We start from the raw sequence: 19,016 nt of genomic DNA, 5'->3' as shown, positions 1-19,016 counted from the left end.
ATAAAAGCCTCCCATTATTTTCAAACTTCTGTTCTCCACAAGGAACGCTTAGTAGGGTTTGCACCTAAAACTAACATTGGGCATGAGACACATGCAAAATTTTAGACCTCAGAAACAAATAAGAATATACTTAAAAATTTGTCTGTTGGAAAAGGCAGAGAGATGGCCAAATTGGGAGAGGATTCAGTCCTTTTCCCAGATTTTTGGGGTTTTGCACCGTGGTCATTTTCCCTGGGCAGTTTCCCTGAAGGGGCAGCGCGGGGTGTTTTCAGCATCCTTCGTCGCTGGGATGAATGCAAGGCCACTGCTCCAGCTCAACACAGGAGGATGCATCTCATCCCACAGGCATGGGAGTGATGGGTGCAGATGTCACCTGGTCTAGTCTAGCTTAGACTAATTTAGTTGCCTAGTTCAGTCTAATTCAACAAGTTGTGCCCTTTCTTTGCACCACTGCTTTTGATAGTAAGGACGGCCTCCCCCAGCATCCGAATGTGTTGAAATACCCATTTTGCTGACGAGCTGCTCTGGCTTTCCGCACCGCAGCCTCCTGGCCTCCAAGGCTTGAGCAGCTTCTCCATGCAGTGCCCGGAGAGGTTCGGGCGGGTGGACAAGCCTTGCAGGGTGACTGTGGCCTGCAGGCATGGGGCAACAGGCTCCTGCTGGCCCTGGGCTCTGGTTTGGAAGCCCTGGGGTGGGCTCAGCGTTGGGGGCACATGGGTGCTTGGACTTGCTAGTGCAGCCTGGAGGTGATGGGGACTATTAAACTAAGGTATCCGTGTCTGACATGGCCAGCGAGGTCACAGAGAAGGCAAAACTCATTAAGAAACTGGGAAAACTGACAATAAGGAAAGCGGTTCCCCCTCTTCCCTGGGACTCGTGCAATATTTGAACAGTGTAAGAGCACAGGAAACTTGCAGCACTCAGGAAACATTTTGCATGTAAGCTAAGTATTTCTTTACGAAAGGAGCAAAGTCCTTTTCTTCTCATTTTATTTTTCTGAGGACCAGAAGTTTCCAAAAGCAAATGAGATGCCATGAAAAATAGGACAGACTGAGTGTGGGGGCATGTTACACACATCCGTGGCTGAAACAGGCATTCAGAGCAGCCCGGCAATCCAAATACATCTGGTTTGTGCAGATTCACAATGGTGGTGACTCCTGTAAGCTAGAGGAGTTGGCTTATCTTGTTGCTCAATAAAAGTATAAGCCATCTGGGTGCAATCCTGGTCCTTCTGAGATCTGCTGAGTTGAGGTTTCACTACCCAGAGCTCCAACAGGATTTTGAAAGACGAGGATCTACAGAGGCAAGGGCTGTACGGAGGCCAACAGAGAAGGAGGGATGGAATAACATGGATTAGAGAAGACGTGGCCAGATCTACCCACGTCCATCATGCAAGTGCAAAAGGGAAAGCCAGACAATTATACAGTGAAAACCTTGACATAGCTAAAGGAAATACTTAACTAGACTAAGAGCCAACATGTCCATAAAAGGATTAGCTATTACGTGGATAATGAGTGTAGCCATCGCTACGTTTTATGAGGGATATAAACTTTCACGCTTCAGGAAGTAAGCCAACTACTGTCTGATGGAGAAGAGGAGGAAAAAGTGCTGTGGAGAGATAGGTACATTCCACTTTTCCACCTGTGGATACCTACTGGCAAAAACCATGGCCGATTTTGTTGTTCACTAGCCCACAAGGTGTAATAACAACGCACAAAAGATCATCGTTAATAATTATCTAAAGCAAATCAAATCATGTTTTGGTCCCTCAGAGGAATCAGTCCTTCATGCTATACCACCAAAAATGGCTCAAAGAGCAGATTTCTTTTTTTGCCTGGAAGCACCTCTTCCGCCAAGCTGTCCCATCACACATCCCATCCTTGTTTCTGGACTGCTTGCACAACATCGCTGTCCATTTGTTTGCCCTGCCCTGCGTATTGGCAGCGCTTAGTGAACACTGATGGATGGCACCAGGTCCTGCTGGTGGCTCAGAGCCTGCACTGGGGCACATGCTCCTCCTGCCCACTGCGGTCGCTATCAGCGGTTCGCCTCGCTATCACCACCATCGGAGGGGTCTCCCCAAACCTCCACAGCCCCAGTAGTCTTGCCTTGGAAACTGCAGCTGACAGTAAAACCCAACAGTTAGCCACAACTGTCCTGAATCGTCGTGAGTCTTCCTCCAGCCCTGCTTTTCGCCTTCTCCTTCCCTCAGAACTTGGGTCTCTTATTAATTGAAATAGAAACTTCCTATCACTGCTGATTGTGTTATCCAACATCAGTTGCCTGGAAGGATAAAAATAAAAGCTGGAAACTTACTTCTTTTAATACAAATAAATAGGTGCCAGAGAACGTAATCTAATCACGCAGTGATTGAATTAAGTGGAAGAAACTGCATTATGCCCACAAAACGTCTGCTCTGATGACAGATTACAGGCGTGCTCCTGCCTCGGCTAAGTGATCCGCAGTAGCCGCGAGCCAGGAAAGCGGGAGACGCTTGGAGACAGTCGCAGAATTTAACAGAAACTCTGGGCGTGAGATCGTGGCCCCACGGAAATCAAGGGCCGTTTTGCTCTGGAGTTGCCCGGGTCCTGGCGCTTCGTGCTGCGATTGCCTCTCCGATTTTCCCGTAGAGCGAGCGGGGGCAGGAGGACCGCTCCGCTCGGTGGGACGCCCTGCGCTGCTCTTTGCGTTTTCAGCTGCCGATTCGGGTTCGGTTCGGAGGGGATGCGGGAGCCGCTGCGGACAGCCGGGGTTATCCCCGCTTTCCAGGCCGGAGGAACCGGCCTAGAGGGAGCTGCGAGCGGTTTGCGGCAGCGGGCCGAGGACGCTGTCGAGTTGCAGGGAGGCTGACGTTAAAACCCTGCAGCTGCCCGCCGTGAGTTTTCTATACAAAAGAAAAAGAGTTTTGAGCAGATAAACGTTACAGTCTGCCTGTGCCCCTTTACTAGTGAGCGAGATAAAGCGGAGCAGCTGAAGGACAGAAAAAGAAAAGCTCGTTGTGAACCTGCGTTACTTTTGAGTAAGATCCATGAGGAGTTTATGCAGCATGGAAGAAAACATGGATTTACAGCTGAGAAAGGTTTCCCGGCAGGGTCCCAGAGCTGCGTGCGCTGACGGATGTAGCACAGTGAAAACCCTCCGCGGCCCAAGCGCACCTCTAATGATGATGAATTTCCCAGCTGCTGGAGTTAATGCGTTAGATATTGAAATCATTTGTGTTCGTTTGTGGCAAATAATTAGTTTAAAATGTTATCATTCATTTGGGTTATTTGACTTCTCTATTAATTGCATAAATAATTGTTTAAAAGACTGCGTGTGGGTCAGCGCAAGCCGTCAGTGTTACTCCTTTATTTCCCGAGGGACGCAGAGGAAGCGGTCGGTGCCCCGTCCCCCCGCCTTCAGCGCCCGAGCCCCGAGAGCTCGGCTGCTCCACACGGCCCGGGGTTTCTCCGCTGGCTTTGCTCTGACGCCTCGGACGTTTTAATCCCCTGCGGGGTTATCGCGTCCGTTTTACGGGCCGGGGCCGGGCCCGCGCGGGCGCCTCTGCCGGCCCCTTTGGTTTTACAGTCCCGTCCCCTCGTTTCTTCTCCGTTGTTGGGCTGCACGCGTGATAAGATGCACTTAAAGGAAATTCGGACTGTAGCGTGAGTTTTGTACGTTTTCCTTTTAATGCGACGCTAACGAGGTTCAGGATGAGTTCCTCATTAAGGGCGTTAGTGACGGTCAGAGGCGGCGCGTTCAGTCTAAGCACGCAGAAGTTTGACACAGCCCCGGGGACGGGCAATTTTGTGCCCAAGGAACCAGGCTGCGAATCCAGCTCCCGGTCGGACACAGATTTCCTCTATAACTTTGGAAAAGCCAGAGATTTTTTTTTCCCCCTCTGTAAAGCAGAGATAAACATTTCCTTTCTTGACCCCTTTGCCCGTCGTAGGACCTAAGCAGCCGAGCGCCTGGGGCAAACACCACCTTTCGCTTTGCTTTCCTGGCGGCGACGGGGGATTTTCCCAGCCGTGGCCGATGGCCACGTCCCTGCTGACAGGTCCCGGCCAGCCCCGGGTTGTGCTGGCCTCGGTGGCTGAGCCCCGGCCGAGCAGCAGCACCGCTGTCGCTGTCACTTCTGTGGGGTTTTTTTTGTTTGTTTGTTTGGTTTGTTCGTTCTCTCTCTCTCTTTTTTTTTTTTTTTTTGCCTGGCTTTCGTTGTCATAACCTGGGTGGACAACATACTTGCTGCTTCTGCTTCGCTGCTGCCGCTGGGCCCTCCCCCGTACCCGCTCGCTGGCCTCAGACTTTCAGCTGCAACCAATTTTTTTAATGCCTGCAGACTGCTCGTTTCCCCCCTGCAGGGGCCGCAGGAAGGAGGTCTGAAACCCGCAGCGCTGGGCACCCCGAGGAGCAGCGCGGGTGGGCGGTGGGAGCACCCGGCGTTTCGGGCGGGCGAGCCGGCCCCGCTCCCTGCCCGTCCGTCTCAGACCGGCGTTTCGGGGAGAAGCGCCCGGGGATCCCTTCTAGCAACGCTGGGCAACAGCGAAACGTCGCAAGCTGTGGATTTGGCCCGTGACCCGGCGGCAGCCCGCTTCCCGCGGTGGCACCTCCTCGCCACCAGCCTCCCCTCCCCGGCGTTTGCTTTCTCAGCAAACCCCCTAAAAAACCCGTCAAGCAACTCTGGAGGAACTTGCAGCGTTTCCCCAGCCCTCTGGGAAAGCACTTGTTAAATTCTCTATTCCTTCCTTAATTACATTAAAGCAATGACCCTTCTATCGTTGCTTTACAACTCTGCAGCTTAAATCCACTATTAAGGCAGGAGCGTAGTGGCGCAGACGTTTTAATTAACACGAGCGATCTCACCTTTGCGCCTTGCATCTTTTTACATGTTATTATAGCAGGTAATTGTTAAACTACTCACTGGCTTAGCAAGGTCCATGCTTTCATTAAAATGTCCTGCTTTTCTGACCCAGCACGTTTTTTAAGCTTAGTCTTTTGAGATGATTCGACTTAAATCACCTGTAAGGAACTGGATGAATTATTTCAAGCACTGGTGGTCCCAGCTATGAAGTGCCGTTTGGTCAAGGTTTCTGCTTTTTGAGGAGCAAACAGGTACTACCAGAGCTGCCTGGGAGATCAACTCCCTATTGGCAAAAAATATCAAGAAAGAAAAAAAGAACTGTGTAGTTTAAATTCATTTGAAAAATTTCCACATTTGCACAAAAAAGTGTTCATTAATTTTTAACATCCCCTTTCTTGTTTCCTTGCTCACTAGGAAAAAGGCTAGCAGAGAAATCAGGGGCTCTTTCCCTCAGGTGGAAAAAGAAAAAAGCCCTTGAGACTTTTTTTGAGTGTTTTAGAAATACTACTCATGTTTTTTTGATATGAAACTTCATTGAAAAATCAATGGAAGGGAAAAAGGAACCCAAAAACTCAACCCAGAAATCCTTCCAGAAAACACTTGGGTGAGGGTGCAATCGCTGGCTTTCACCATTTGTGACCGCACGAAAACGTCCGTTCGCATTGGGGCAAACTGACATAATTTAAAGTTTTTTGGGCTTGCCGCAGCACCTACCCTGGCGCGCAGCATTGCGAGCTCCTTCCAACTCCCCCCTCGCCCTTGGGCTGGGGCGAACGTGGACTTCCCGCTCCGGCTTCCTCTCGCCTTAGCTGTCCCGCCGCTGGATGTCCATGTGGCTGATGTTCTCTGATGTTCTTGCTTTCTCCCTGGGGACAGGAGAGTGGGTGTATTGCTGGGGGGGAGGGGTCCTGGACACAACCACATTTTCTTTAAAGCCTTAAGTGGGCAGATGCTTGTCCCGGCTCCCTGGCCCTGGCAGCTACTGAGGGCAGGTCTGAGGCTGCGCCACACATGTATGTTTGGGCACTAGCATTTTAGGGAGCTTCCCTACATCCAGAAAGCCCTGGCACCTTCATGGCTATCAGCACACATGGTGGAGCTGGTGCCTGCTGAGAAGCCTCAGCTCTGGAACTTGCCTACTGGATTTATCTGCACCAGAACAATAAATCTCTGCTTTCATCCAGATTTGGTTTTCCCTTCCTTGTATACAAACCCACACGCGGGTCTGTGAGATTTCTGAGAAGTCCCAGAGGGTCATTTCAGAGCCTTATTGAGACTGTGCCTCATGTGAGGCTCAGGAGGCAGGCGGGCATCGCACCTCATCATTAAAACGTGGCCCGGGCAGGTTGTGAGAGGCCCTCGTTCAGTCCCCTCCTTGGCAAGGACAGCTCCAGCTGTTCAGCTCTCACAAGCCCCAGCTTGCCACCTGGGAGGAACTGAGTCAGCACCTAGTCAGGGAGGGCTTTCCACTGCCACCCCCTTTCCCTGGCAGCACTGGGGATGTTGCCATTACCCACACTTCAGCAGCTGACGGCTGTGGCAGGCAGTGCTTTGGCGGGTTGCTTACTGCCCTGTTAGCACTTGAGATGCACCAGAAGGCCCTGATTGCCCTGAACAGCCTCACCTGGGACCCTCCTATGGGCTGTGCAGCCCCATTTAAACCCAGTCCTGGGCTGGGCTCTGGCTCTGGCTGGACTTGGACTTGTGTTATTGCTTGTCTCTGATGTAACTCCTTTTGCTTTTGGCTGGGTCTTCTTGTTGGCCTTTGGATCCATGTTGCTTGCTGTGTCTGGGGCTGCCAGTGGGATGTGTTTCCAGCACCTGACTTTACCTGCCCTGTGCAGCTGCTGTGGGACTCTGCTACTGCTGAGGGTGCTGCTTATGCCAGGGTCACGTTGGTCCCTGGCTTGTCCTGCTCCTGCTGTTCTCTGATGGTAAGTTGTGTTTTGGGCAAGTCTGTTTGCTGTGTTGTTGTATGAGGCACAAGCCTGGAAAGAAGGCAGTAAAAAAAATAGGGGATGCATTCAGTTGAGGGACTATCTTAATTTTTGCTGTATGCTTGACCTCTGTGCATCCTCTTCCAGACCTGATGTGGCTCAACTGGCATGCTATGCTTCATGTTGGAAAGATGTGTTTTTGCTCATATAAATTGCTTGGGACAAGAGTTGCTGTGTTATTCTTGCTGTGTGAACAGCCTCTGCCACTGGTGGGTGTTGGACCACCTCTGTAGCTCCCAAACGTGCCCTCAGATGAGAGGGAAGGAGGACCAGCTCTGGCTGGGCACCCTGTGAACAGGCCACCAGCATGCAGGGCTCGTCTGTGAGCATGGGCAGCCTCCATGCAGCACTGCCGAGAGCTGTAGTTAACTGGGTTAATTATATTCATGTTGCTAGGAACACTGTGAATTATGTTAATAGCGGCATCTGGGGAAATTACATCTTCATTAATTGGTCCTGATTGCTTTTTGGCAGATGTGAGATGTTTTTGACTTTAATATGCAGGACAAAATTTATTGTAATCAACACATGCAGTAAATGCACAAATACTAGACCATTACCTTGCCTTGCTAATTAACTTTCTCTTAAGAGAAAGAGATGCAAAAGGCCTGCTTGGTTGTCATCTTCCTTTCTCTCCTGTTCCCAGTCAGGATGAGTTTGTTTCCTATGGTGTATTCTCTACTGCTTCTTTACTAATAGATTTTTCTAAAAGTATTTTCAAGTTAAAAATGGGAATAATGGGGCTGGTATGCACAGAAAAGTAGCCATGGCCAGGAAGTCTTCTGATGATACATCTCATACACTAGAGTTGGCCCTGTGGCTCTCTGGTCCCAGCTCATGAGGTACCTCCTTGCAGATGTAACTTGGTGGCAGTTAAGTCTATACGCATACTTGGAGTTAAGCATGAGCTTAACTATGTTGGTGATTTAGAGACCTCTGATCCTATCATGTCCCCAGCATGAAGAAGGCGAGTCTCCCAGGCTGGGCTGTCCCCATGGGACAACTGCTGGACTGGAGGCTCAGCCATTGAGGTTCACCACAGCCTTCAGCTGGAGGCAGTGGTGGCTAAACGATCTACACATGGTGCATAGCGCAAATCTTGGCTTTTGGTCAGTGTAGCAGCAACCATGCATGAACTGTTGCTATGTAGCAGAAAGCTCCATTCTTAACAGTGGCCAAGATCCTAAACTCATCAGATGAAAGACCCCGTGGAAGCTCCGAGGGAATACAAAATGCAGGGCAGAGGCAATACCTCACCTCCATGGGGAAAAATGGGCTAAAGCTCGCTTGAGGCATTGAGCTCTAGATAAGTAATAAGGCTGTTTGAGGATGGCAATAAGTTGTATTATGGCCCCTGTTTGCTCTGCCTTCTGTTTACACAACATCATTTTTCATTTTAATGGTGTTTTTTTCAGTCAGCTTTGTTAGGGCTGCTGCTAATTGGTTTGAATTCATGTGCTCTGCCAGGACACAGAACAAGGCCAGCGCTGGTTAAATGAAAATAGTGAATTTTGCTGCCTGGTGTTTTGAATAGGCATCTCCCAGGCTGTGGAAAGCAGGAGGAGGTGGCATTTCTGTGGCTGAGGGAGCAATTCAGCAACAAATTTAACCCTCTAGCTGCTGCAAAACCAGAGGTGCCCTCCCCGTGGTGGTGGTGGGGCAGAGCATGGCTCTTGCACAAGCACAACTCAAATGGCCACCAGGGAGGAGAAAACCTGTTTGCAAATGTTTCTGACCTTTTTGAGAAAGATGCAGGCTCACCTCTCTTGCTAGGAAATAGAGCTTTTAAAGTTCATGGTGCTGGAGGTGTGTGCTTCAGACCTTTGTGAAGGAGCTTTCATGGGTCATCATGGAAGAACCAAAGTCCTTGCTGGGATGATCTCACCAGATTTTTGGAAGAAGCAAAGTTTATGCCCCCAAATGTATGCTAGGTTTTACTGGGGAGATGCACGCTGCTGAACAGGGAGCTTGCAGTGTTTTCCATTGCGCTGCCTTTGTAAATAGGTAATATCATCACAGCCAAACTGCTGTACTGTGTGTTAGACTTTGTGGAAAAGCAAGGCTTGTGGTTTGTGGGGTGTATTTCTAATAGCTGCAGGGTCTCCCCAGACCCCTCAGCACTGGGGAGACTAAGAGCCCCTTGGTTTCTGCTTGGCTTCCCTGGGTCTCTGAGCTGTGTGGTGGGACTTTCACAACAGTCCTCCCTGCTTGCCCTGACCCACAGTGCCTGAACCCCTGCTCCCCATAACTGTACGGTGTTCCCTGAGCCCTGGATGCAGCAGTCCTCCCAAACAGACTTTCCTGAGATGACCAGCATCTTTAGCTCCCACTTACCCCATTTAGATAGACAAAACTCACCAATTAGATGGACAAATAAATGTCTAGTGGAGCATCTACTTGGAAAGTCTCCAACGATGCAGCTCCTAGGTCTGTGACTAGTTGTATGGAGCAGAGTGGCCATCCCTCCTGCCACCTCTTGTGCCAGCACAGCAAAGCCCACGCTTGGAGCACCAAACTCTTCAACAGGCTTAACTGCTTAACACACCTGGGACCAGCCCCCAGAAAACATGGAAAATGCAGTGCAGAAGAACTAAAATCCTTTTCCTCACCCATTCAGATGAAATGGGTGATAAAATTAGGCCAGACATTTTCAATGGTCTTCTCCTGTCTGCTGCTGTTGTATTAAAACTAGAACTGTCAGAAAACATGACCTAAGAGGAAGATGGCCAACACCATATACCTAAATAGCTCACCTCTGTAGGTGAGCAATAGAGCAAGAAGCTTACTGGTAGGTCAGAAGTGCAGACTTGTAGCCCTGCCTTATTTTAAAGGGCAATTAGCACTGCATAAGGATTCATCCTGCCTCTTCAGTATGTCAAGTTTGTTATAGTGGTAGTCACGAGTTGGAGTTTTAACTAATACAGCGTATGCTGTTGCTCTTCACTTGGACTGTTCTGTGACATCAGATAAATATTGTTAGAGCAGAAGTCCTGAAAGATGGAAACAAAATTGAAACGTGGGGGATTAATGCTATGAAATAAAATGTCACCTATGCTGCCTCTGTAACACAGGAAGGTTTTTGGTGAGAGACTAAAACCCTGGGAAGCCTCATTATTTGGGGTTTTCCCTTCTTGTGTGACTGATCTGGGGGTGCGTTGTTGTCTAAGACAAGCCAAGAAAGTCCCAGTCTCTAGGTGAGGGCTGTGATTGGGAATGGTGAGGAGCTCCTTGACTGCTAACTGCTCTGTAAACCTGACTTCAGGGCAGCGAAGGCCGAGGCCCTCCATCCGGTGTGTGGGACTGACTGGGCAGGTGTGGAAACGGGCTTCTGCTAGTCCATGCCACCTCTTGGACTGAACCCTGGGTTTGAGTGTGTTTTTTAACTCCATCATTCAGCCACATGGTGAAAATCTCTTATCGCCACTTGGCCAAAGCAGAGATGAAGGGCTCACTAGCGTGACTATCCTGGCACTGTTTCCAGGCCACAATCTTCTCAAATGCTGCTGTGCCCATTCCTGAGCAGGAAATACTGTTTTGGAGGAAGGGTAGAGACTTTTAGAGACTGCAAAGAAAAGCAGCTTTCTCGCAGCTTCCTTGTATTGATGGCTGAGTTTCTTGCTCTTTGTCAAACCAGGCTGTCACTGAAGAGGTCAGAAATCATTTATTTTAAACACAATGAATATGCAGAAACTTGTCCAAGCTTCTCCATGCAACAGCCATGAATTTAGAAACAAGAGTCAGAAATCATAGTGTTCAGTTCCCAGCGAACTGGGTCAGAGCTATAAATTTTTGTTACTGGTCTGCAGGCCATTTGCCATATGTGACTTTCTCCATTTGTGGTCATTTCTCTCTCTACCTGTGTGTACTGAGTGTATGACACTGTTTTTTTTTTTTTTTTTTTTTTTTTTTTTTTTTCCTTTTTAATTGTGCCTCTGAGATGCAAAGTCCTTCCGGTGCTTTTGCCCAGCATCATAAACAGGCTGGGTCTCTCCTCTGGTCCCCCTTGCTAATGGTTTCTGGCCACTGTCTGATCCTTAAATCACGGGCTGCACCTGGACAGGCATAAAATGCAACCCTCCCCAGATGGACTGTATTTGTTTAGAGCAGTGAGTGATGTGTCTCTGAATACACACAATTCAGCCTGGGGATAATAGCTTCTGCTGCGCCGAGTCTCTCAGAGGCAGGTCCTCCTGCGTAGATAACGGAGCTTCTGCCCACCGGCAGCAAGCCCTCCTAAGGGCTTAAAAATATTCAGCAAGTCTTTTCAAGGGTAGTCGTTGTAAATGCAGAGGGAGAAAATGTTCAGTGTAGCTATCTTGGAGGGATAGTGGGCTTATGTTAAAGTGATCTCCACTTTGGTAGGGGAAAAAAGCTACGGAAATTTGTTTTGCAAGATGGAAGGCAGTGTTGCCTATGTCTACCTCCTTTTACTGCCTGTGCTTTTCCTCCCTCACCTATTCTAGGTATAAAAGCTTTTAAGATCTTTACATTTGCAGTCTTTCTTCTGCAGTGCAAATGTTCCCAGCAGCAGCACTCTCTGGCTGGGCCCAGCCCCTATGGTCAGCCTCAGAAAAAAGAAATACAGCGATAAGACAAAAGTGGACTGTCATTAAAGCACTGTTCTTCTCCGATGTGCCAGTGTATTAAAGTGGTGCTGCCTTATTCCTGCCTTATTCTACAGATCTGCCCCCCAGGAGTCTGGTGAATCACTAAGTCAGCAGATGTGAATAAAACGTTCTTTAGCTGTTTTTTTTTAATCCTGTTGGCACAGCAGGACACACAAACATGAAAATATACTACATCAACAGGACTGTTTAATAAAATTCTGGTATTGTTGCAGTGGTGCAACCCAATTGAGACTGCTTGGCATATTAACAGGAGAGTAAAGCACAAAAACTGTGGCTTCTTAGATGTAGCTAAGAATCATGTTTTCCCTGCAGGTTTGTTACTGACAATAATTTCCTGGTTCATCAGGGTCTGAGCCTAATTAAGTAGCTAGAGAAGGACATTTGATGAAACTTGAAACTGTACACATCTGAGTCGAACAGAGCTGGTATGGCCCCCTCACTACTAATTTAGAGTTGCTTTTTTCAATGCAAAGGTCCCCAGCAAACTCTGTACAACTTTATATTTACTCGTTCCTCCCAAGCCAGCCAGAGGAGTGAGAGCCAACTCCTGCAGTTCCCATCCGTATGCAGCAACTGGAGTGACCGCTCCCCAAAGGAATCCTCAGGATGAGGTTTCCCTGCTTGTTAAATGTGAACCTTCAAACCTTTGAAACTTGATCCTGCTTCAAGTATATTTGCGTTTTTCAAATCGGAACAGATCTCTCACCTGTTTGCTGCTGTTAACGATTTGCATACTTACAGCATTTGGCATCTTCCATCAGGGACCTGCCAATCTGCAAGCTACACAAAAGCACGGGGAAAGCACCGTTGCCATTATGGTTTTCTTAACTATAAATAGCTGAAAGTGATCTTTTAAAAATGGCACCATCTTGATGTATATAGTAGGGAATAGACAAAGAGTAAAAGAATTACCAGCTAGAAAGTGAGTGCAGAGTTACGAATGCAAGTATAGGATAACGATAGAAACCGGGAAGGCAGGAGGGGGAGCAAAATGTTAGGTTGAAGGGAGATGCACAGAACTCAGTGTTTTAACGTGTTTTCACATTTTGTAGGGGATAGCGTAAATTCCTAGAAGTATTCTGTATCTTTCCAGCTTCTCCCCAGCCTTCCTGTATAGCTTTTGAGTTAACCCATGTTCTTACCTCTACCAAGTTCTGTAGCCCTTTAATCAAAGGACCACTCAGCCTTCAAAAGCAAATTCAAGGACTGTTGCACTTTAAAGGAAGGATGATTTTGTACAGCAACCACAATTACCTTGCAAGTAAGGGGGGGGGGGGTGGGGGAACTTTGGTTGCTCTAGTAAAGAGTAGGACGGAGCCTAGAAAGTCATGGAACAACTGCTCAGTTTCCTACCTTAGAGGTAGTGAGCTGTGCGTATTTGGCTTCAGTCCTAACAGTCACTTACTTCCCAGTGGCCTTCTGTCTCGTGGGTTCAAGTATTTCTGAAACCCTTTGTGGAAGGGAGGAAGTAGATGCATCAGTGGGAGCAGTACCCCTTGGCTGAGTTTGTTTGAACTTGCTGTTTCTACTGTGGCCGAGAACTGCAGTCTACAATGAGACAGTCTGTCTCCTCCCACCCCCTTGCCACTGCTCATCTTTCTCTGCCCCGTAGCCATGTCTCAGCACTCCCTCCTGACTCAAGCCGGGCTGGTCTGTGATGCCACCCTGCTTTGTTAATGCAGAAGTCCCTGCAGATGAGTGTGTCTCATCACTGACGAGTGCAGGCCCAGCCCCAAAGTGCAGTGTCCGAGGACACCAAAGTGTTTTTTTTCAGCTCATGTGTGGCACTAACCCACTTTGGCAGCAGCGGGATGTGAGGAAGTGCAAGGTTCAGTGTCTCTTGTATGCTTTTTCTGGCTCAGGATTTAAGTTGCCCACCCTGAGGCCCAGCATACTCATCTTTTTGCTGGGATGAATCTTCCCTTTGGGCATAGCTATTCTGATGCAAACTGCAATCCTTCTGCCTGTAGGGATGAATGAAGTCTACTGCTCTGAGTGTAGACATGGATTAAATACATTCAGCTCCAAGTCTGCTTTCCAACTCTGGCCGCAGCTGTAAAGCATTAGATGCTGCAGTGTTTCCTTACAATGCAGCTGGGCCACACTCATTCCTCACAGTTACTGCTGCTAGTAGGATACCAAGAACTAATGCTTGCATCATGCTAGGGGATTGGGGGGGGGGGGTTGGAAACAGCCTTAGACCAAAGCTATGAATTGGTGCTCTCAGTTTAAATGAAGGCAAAAATAAAAACCCTTCAGGCAACTTATGTGCCACAAGCTTAATCCAGGAAGAATAGCAGCCCCTGCTGCTACCCGCTGCAGTGTACAGCCTGCTCTTCTCTGCCTGGCTGTCCCAGAGCAGCAGGACTGCCTCCCTCTGCTCCAGCTCCCTGTTTGGGTGTTCACACCCTGGGGACCTGAGAACGCTCTTTGGCTTCCAGCTCAAGCCTCTCCTCTGCCTAGCTCATGTATGTGCCTTCTTCTCATATAAAAATGTCCACAGGATGGTGGATGATTCACTGCTGCTCCAAGTTGTAGCCTATTTTAAAGATCTCATCCACAAAATAAAGTAGAATTATGTTATAGTTGGATACACTCTGTTTTTGTTTATAATATTGAGGAACTCTGACTCCTTTCTTCTCCCATCCCTCATTAACAAGTTAGTCTTATTTCAACTTAGCTTCATTCTGCTGTTTAACCAGGATGTGCTGTAGGTCTGGAATAGGTCTGCATTTCCCACTGTGTCTGTCTAGTTAAAAGGTATTTGAAACAAAGAACTGAATCTTTCAATTGTTACTGAGCTTAAAAATCTAGCATGAGACTACCATTTGATTTCTTTATTTCAGAAATGATACAGCATTCCAGCATTAAATTCTTGTTCTCTCCAACAGCAGCTGAGCCACTAAACTGATGACATGTGGATTAACCAAACAGTCCAGCAAATCATTGGTAGAAAGGGTTGTTTTTGAGGCATTTGGACTGCTGTCTGAATCCATTTGATTTGCAGGCATTTCAAAGTCGTTACTCATTACCAATTGCTTCCTGGCACAGTGTAATTTTCCAAAATGTCCTCCTTCATTCCCACAGATACGATCTCTAGAGTCACTTTCAACTGCTCTTGCGCCCTCTGAGCTTGTTTCTTGAGACTGCGGTAAAACTTGAATAAGATGAGGCCCAAAAGGTATTTTCTGCAACTTTTCTGCCTGAACTGTTGAAAAGTCAGCTTCATGGGTTAGTAATTTGCAGCCCTCTTGTTCAGTGCCAACTTGCCTTTTCCTCCTCTTGCGTGAGGCACCTGTCATTTGCTCGGCACTGATGCTGCTGGGATGTGCCTGCTCTGACACGCTTGTGTTTTGATGCTTGAAATATGCAGACACTGCTCTATTCAAGTACTGAAGATTGATGTCATGGGATGTTGCCTCAACCTAAGAAAAGACCCAGAATACACTCAGTTAAGAGGAGGTATGTCTCAAATTAGTATCGTATGATCATCTTCCCTGAATTACTTCTTGCTACATGAAGGGAAGGAATTTAAAATTCTTTTTCTTCCAAGAGGTAGAAAGATTTCCAGAGAGTTAAGCAAAATGACAATAATTCCATGCTACCACTGCTAATGAGAGCAAGAAAGGGCTTACCTCGGTGGGATTTAGCCAAAGATCTGCATCACTGGGATTTTCTGCTGATTTTATGGCACACACCAGTGTTCGAGTTATTGCTTCTTCTACACGAGCTTTATGGTCTTCATCCTGCCTCAGAGGAACAGAAAGTATTTGGAGAAAGAGTAGCGCTTAGGTCTCAGCAGAAAGCTGGAAGATCTTGGGAAGTGCTAAATGGATGGCTTTACTTTTGAAAGCTGTATTAATGCAAAGTCAGTGAAAGGCTACAGGCTTTTGTAGCTCCTTACTCATGAATACAACCCTCACGTAAGTAATAGCACAGGTTTTGGTGCAACTACTCATCCAAATAAGGATTTGCAAAAAAACAGATTCCAGTGTGTATGTAATATTTTTCCTTATTAGTGTTCTCTTAATTGAATCTAGTGCTTCAAATTAGTATGCAACATTAGCATTTAATTAATATATGCATTTATATGGCTCCTTAGAACTAGAAGGCCATGAAAGTACTTAGCAAATATATATCTGTATATATCTGTATATATATATCATGCCTAATTTAAGTACTTAAAATACAAAGGATGTTAACAGCAAGTCAGCAGATATCTGGGGGCTACAGAGGCACAGAAGTGAGTCTTAAGTGTGACACTAAGAAGTTGATAAATGGCTGCAGTCTTAAACATCAGCAGAGGGAAAAACAAATGTTTCCTCTAATGAAAGCTCTCTTGCAGAACCAAAAATTAAGTCAGTAACTGGCTCTTTGGTTCAGGTATTCACTTCTTGTATCATCCTGTTAGGTACCTGCGTACTAGGCAGTTTAGGACAGCAAAATCAAACCTTCTTTGATCTTTTTTTAGCCTTCTCTTTTGCATTTAACTGGGTTCTTTGTATGTGAAAGGGAAGGATATGTGGAGAGGAGGAAATGAGACTCTAAACGAGACATATGATTTAGTTATCTCAATGACAGGTGCCTAGGAGTGGATACGTAAATTTGGTCTTGTTTAGGTGTCTGGAATACACATGTTTTGAAAGAAAGACAACCATGTCAACACACAGTCCTGAATTGCCTAATTGTGGCTTTGGGGAAGGTGTCAAGCAAACCATGCATCTTGCTAGTGTGTATGTTGAAGGCAGTAACTCACCTTGGATCTCTGGGATAGAAGCAGGGGGAAACTGCTTTTAGCCTTTTGTGGCTCTGGATGCTCTGCTCATTAATGCCCTTACATAACAGCCCCCCCAGACACTAGAAATGCATTATCTACACTGGGAAATTATTATTTTTAAGATGTTGCACTCCTGACATTCATTCTGGCCTGCTGAATAACAGGGTTGCACTGATTGTGTGAATACGTTAGGAAGCAAGGAGTACTTTGTGTAGCTCACATCCAGCTGAAAACAACTTCTATTCTAAAGTCTTGCCAAAATAATTAATAGTTTTACTAGAACTATCAATGTTGTCATTCACATCTGGCAATATGAAAGCAGTTGGTAACAGCTGTGAGAACTGCTTGATTTGGTAATGGAAGCAATCCCGATATTGTCTTTCAGCACCTGTGTCAGTATTTTGTGTAGACTGTATAACCCAACATCTAACCATAGTGCCACCATGATCTGCAGGGATCTGTCAGGGCCTTTCATCTGGGTTGCACTGATTACGTATGTCCACTCATCTTGAATGCTACAATGGAATTGATTTATTCACCATGGTCTTTTTCCCTGTTTGTGGTAACTCATTAGCAAGACCAACAGACACTCTCCTGCTCTCAATGCTATCTACATACAATTATCTGATCCCACTAGGGCCAAACAGGATCTCAATGACCTGACTGGAAAAGCCACAGAATTTTAGTTCTAATTTCTGCTCTCCTCCACTTCCCTCCTCCCTCCTTAAAGCCCATAAAAGAAGAGGAAGAAATGCTATAGCCAACACATAACCCAGACACTTGGGAGCTACCAGCCTAGCACAATTCTGACCTGCTCCTCCAGCATGGGACAATTTGTGAGATGCAGCTTAGGGTGCATGTTCGTGTTGGTGTGAGCATCAGTTTAAGGCAGGCTTCAATAGCTGCTCAAATATCCTTGGAGCTTTCCCTGGCATTGGACATAGTTTGATTCTTACTAAGGGGTCTGTAAGAGCTCAGTGTGGGCACTGACAGTCTGTCATTTCTAAATGTGTAGTCTCACATGGAAAGTCTCTCCAAGAGAGACACCCAAGTAAATCCCTCTACTCTAAAATTGCCTGGCTTGAGAGGATGAGAAATGTCTTGTATAGTTTGAACAGCAGCTGAAGTTGCAATAGCGTTTTAGTGAGGTATCTTTCACAGGCCATTTCAAAGAGCCTTTTTTTTAATCAAGCTAGGATTAATGATAAAGTAATCTGAATCAGAAAACCTTCTGGGATATTGAGATGATATCCCTGGAATGTTCCCATACACACCAGGTAACATGAGCAGGAAAGTCAAAACTATCACAGAAATGAGAATTCAAGCAGCTGGTGCCACTCCCTTCTTATCACATTAATGTGACTCTTTAAATCCTGGCTTAGCATTGCATATAAGCATGTGTTTAAGGTGGAACTGTTTTGTTGAATGATATTCAACACAATTCCTATTAGTGCATGAGATGTCAGACATGAAAACTTTAGCATATGCTCATCTGAATGAGGTAAACTTAATGACTTTTGCTAAATTGCAACTTCAGATCTGGAAGCTTTAAGTCTTTCAAGAAAAACTGCATTGGCAAGGCTTCTGTGCTCCCCAGCCTCTGATTACAGCCTACCCAGTAGGGTTGAACCTGGCAGGCAAGGGACAACATGCATCACCCTTGATCCTTGTTCAATGCAGCCGAACAGGAAATGCAGGTTGAGTTCTGGGTGGCATCACTTCTGTGCCCACTCATATTCCTTTCAGTGTTTTTATTTAAGACACTTTCTCTCATTTTCTCTTGCAAAACCTTGAATCAAATTTGCCAGTGTCAAAGCATAGCTGTGTTTTAGTGGTGGTTGATAAATGAGGCAGCATTCAAAGTCTTCTGGGATCTCTGAGGATAAAAGATGCTATGTAAATGTAAGCTTAACACCCTTACAACAACTCAAAAGTGGCTCATGAGGTCATCAGATTTGGGACAGGATTATTTATGAGCAACTCAGTGGGTTTCCTACTCTTAAATATACAAAGACATGGAAGTACTACATCACTATGACACAAAAAGGCAAATACCAGTTCAATCCAAGAGTTTATGCTGACAGTGATAGAGTCAATGGATTCCACGTAGTGCCACCAGTGCCTTGGAACAAGCAGGACCTGGAATCAAGAGATATCACATCTGAGTATCAGCAGCACCCTGCAGAAAGATAATGATTCACTCAGGGCAACGGGGGTGCAGAAGCAGAATGAGGCAAAGATAAAGTTGTGTGTGGGAGGTGACCTTTATTTCTTCTAAAGAGCCTTCTCTCAAGCCTAAAATGTCCACTTCCTCCTCCAGTTATATTAATATCTAGTATGAGAGAAGTGGACATGATCCAGATCTACTACTCATCCTAGATCTTCTCATGTGGAGCAGGACTGTAAGCTCATAACTGTTCTAGATAGGCAAGGCCTTGCTTTATGCTGCAATTGCAGCTGGTGTAGCAGTAGAGTAGGGCTTTACAGAAAGTCTCCTCTAAGCCAAGTATTCTTTTGCAGACTCTCCAATTGAACAGACTTTCTAACTTCTTTAGAAGGACTGCCAGCTGACTTCAAAAGCCAGTATCCTAGTGCCCCTCTATGTGATTAACAATGTGTAGCTGCAATTTTGCTAAATACTTATCTATAAAAAAACTTGTCAATTTTAGGAGGCATGCTTTTAAGAGAACATATCCCAGAAATTGTGATCTTGTTTAGATCAGGGCTTTGCAACTGTATCAGGATAGGTCTGACATAAGATTGATTCTAAT

General features: G+C 46.5%; 1 protein-coding gene across 3 annotated transcripts in view; it reads right to left on the bottom strand.

The window, feature by feature from the left end:
* Positions 1-14,290: 14,290 nt before the first annotated feature.
* HSPBAP1 (HSPB1 associated protein 1) overlaps positions 14,291-19,016 on the bottom strand; it is a 33,755-nt gene continuing 29,029 nt past the window's right edge. For all 3 annotated transcript variants that reach the window (XM_062578633.1, XM_062578634.1, XM_062578635.1), the window contains 3 exons: positions 18,301-18,384; positions 15,104-15,214; positions 14,291-14,893 (listed from right to left, as the gene is read on the bottom strand). In XM_062578633.1, the coding sequence (XP_062434617.1) occupies positions 14,336-14,893; positions 15,104-15,214; positions 18,301-18,384 (753 nt within the window). In that variant the 3' untranslated portion in view covers positions 14,291-14,335. The remainder of the gene's footprint in view (positions 14,894-15,103; positions 15,215-18,300; positions 18,385-19,016) is intronic.

Source organism: Rhea pennata, chromosome 6, assembly GCF_028389875.1.
Source record: "Rhea pennata isolate bPtePen1 chromosome 6, bPtePen1.pri, whole genome shotgun sequence".
NCBI classification, from domain to species: domain Eukaryota; kingdom Metazoa; phylum Chordata; class Aves; order Rheiformes; family Rheidae; genus Rhea; species Rhea pennata.
Note: the sequence above shows the minus strand (reverse complement) of the source record. Positions and strands in the feature narration are given on the sequence as shown.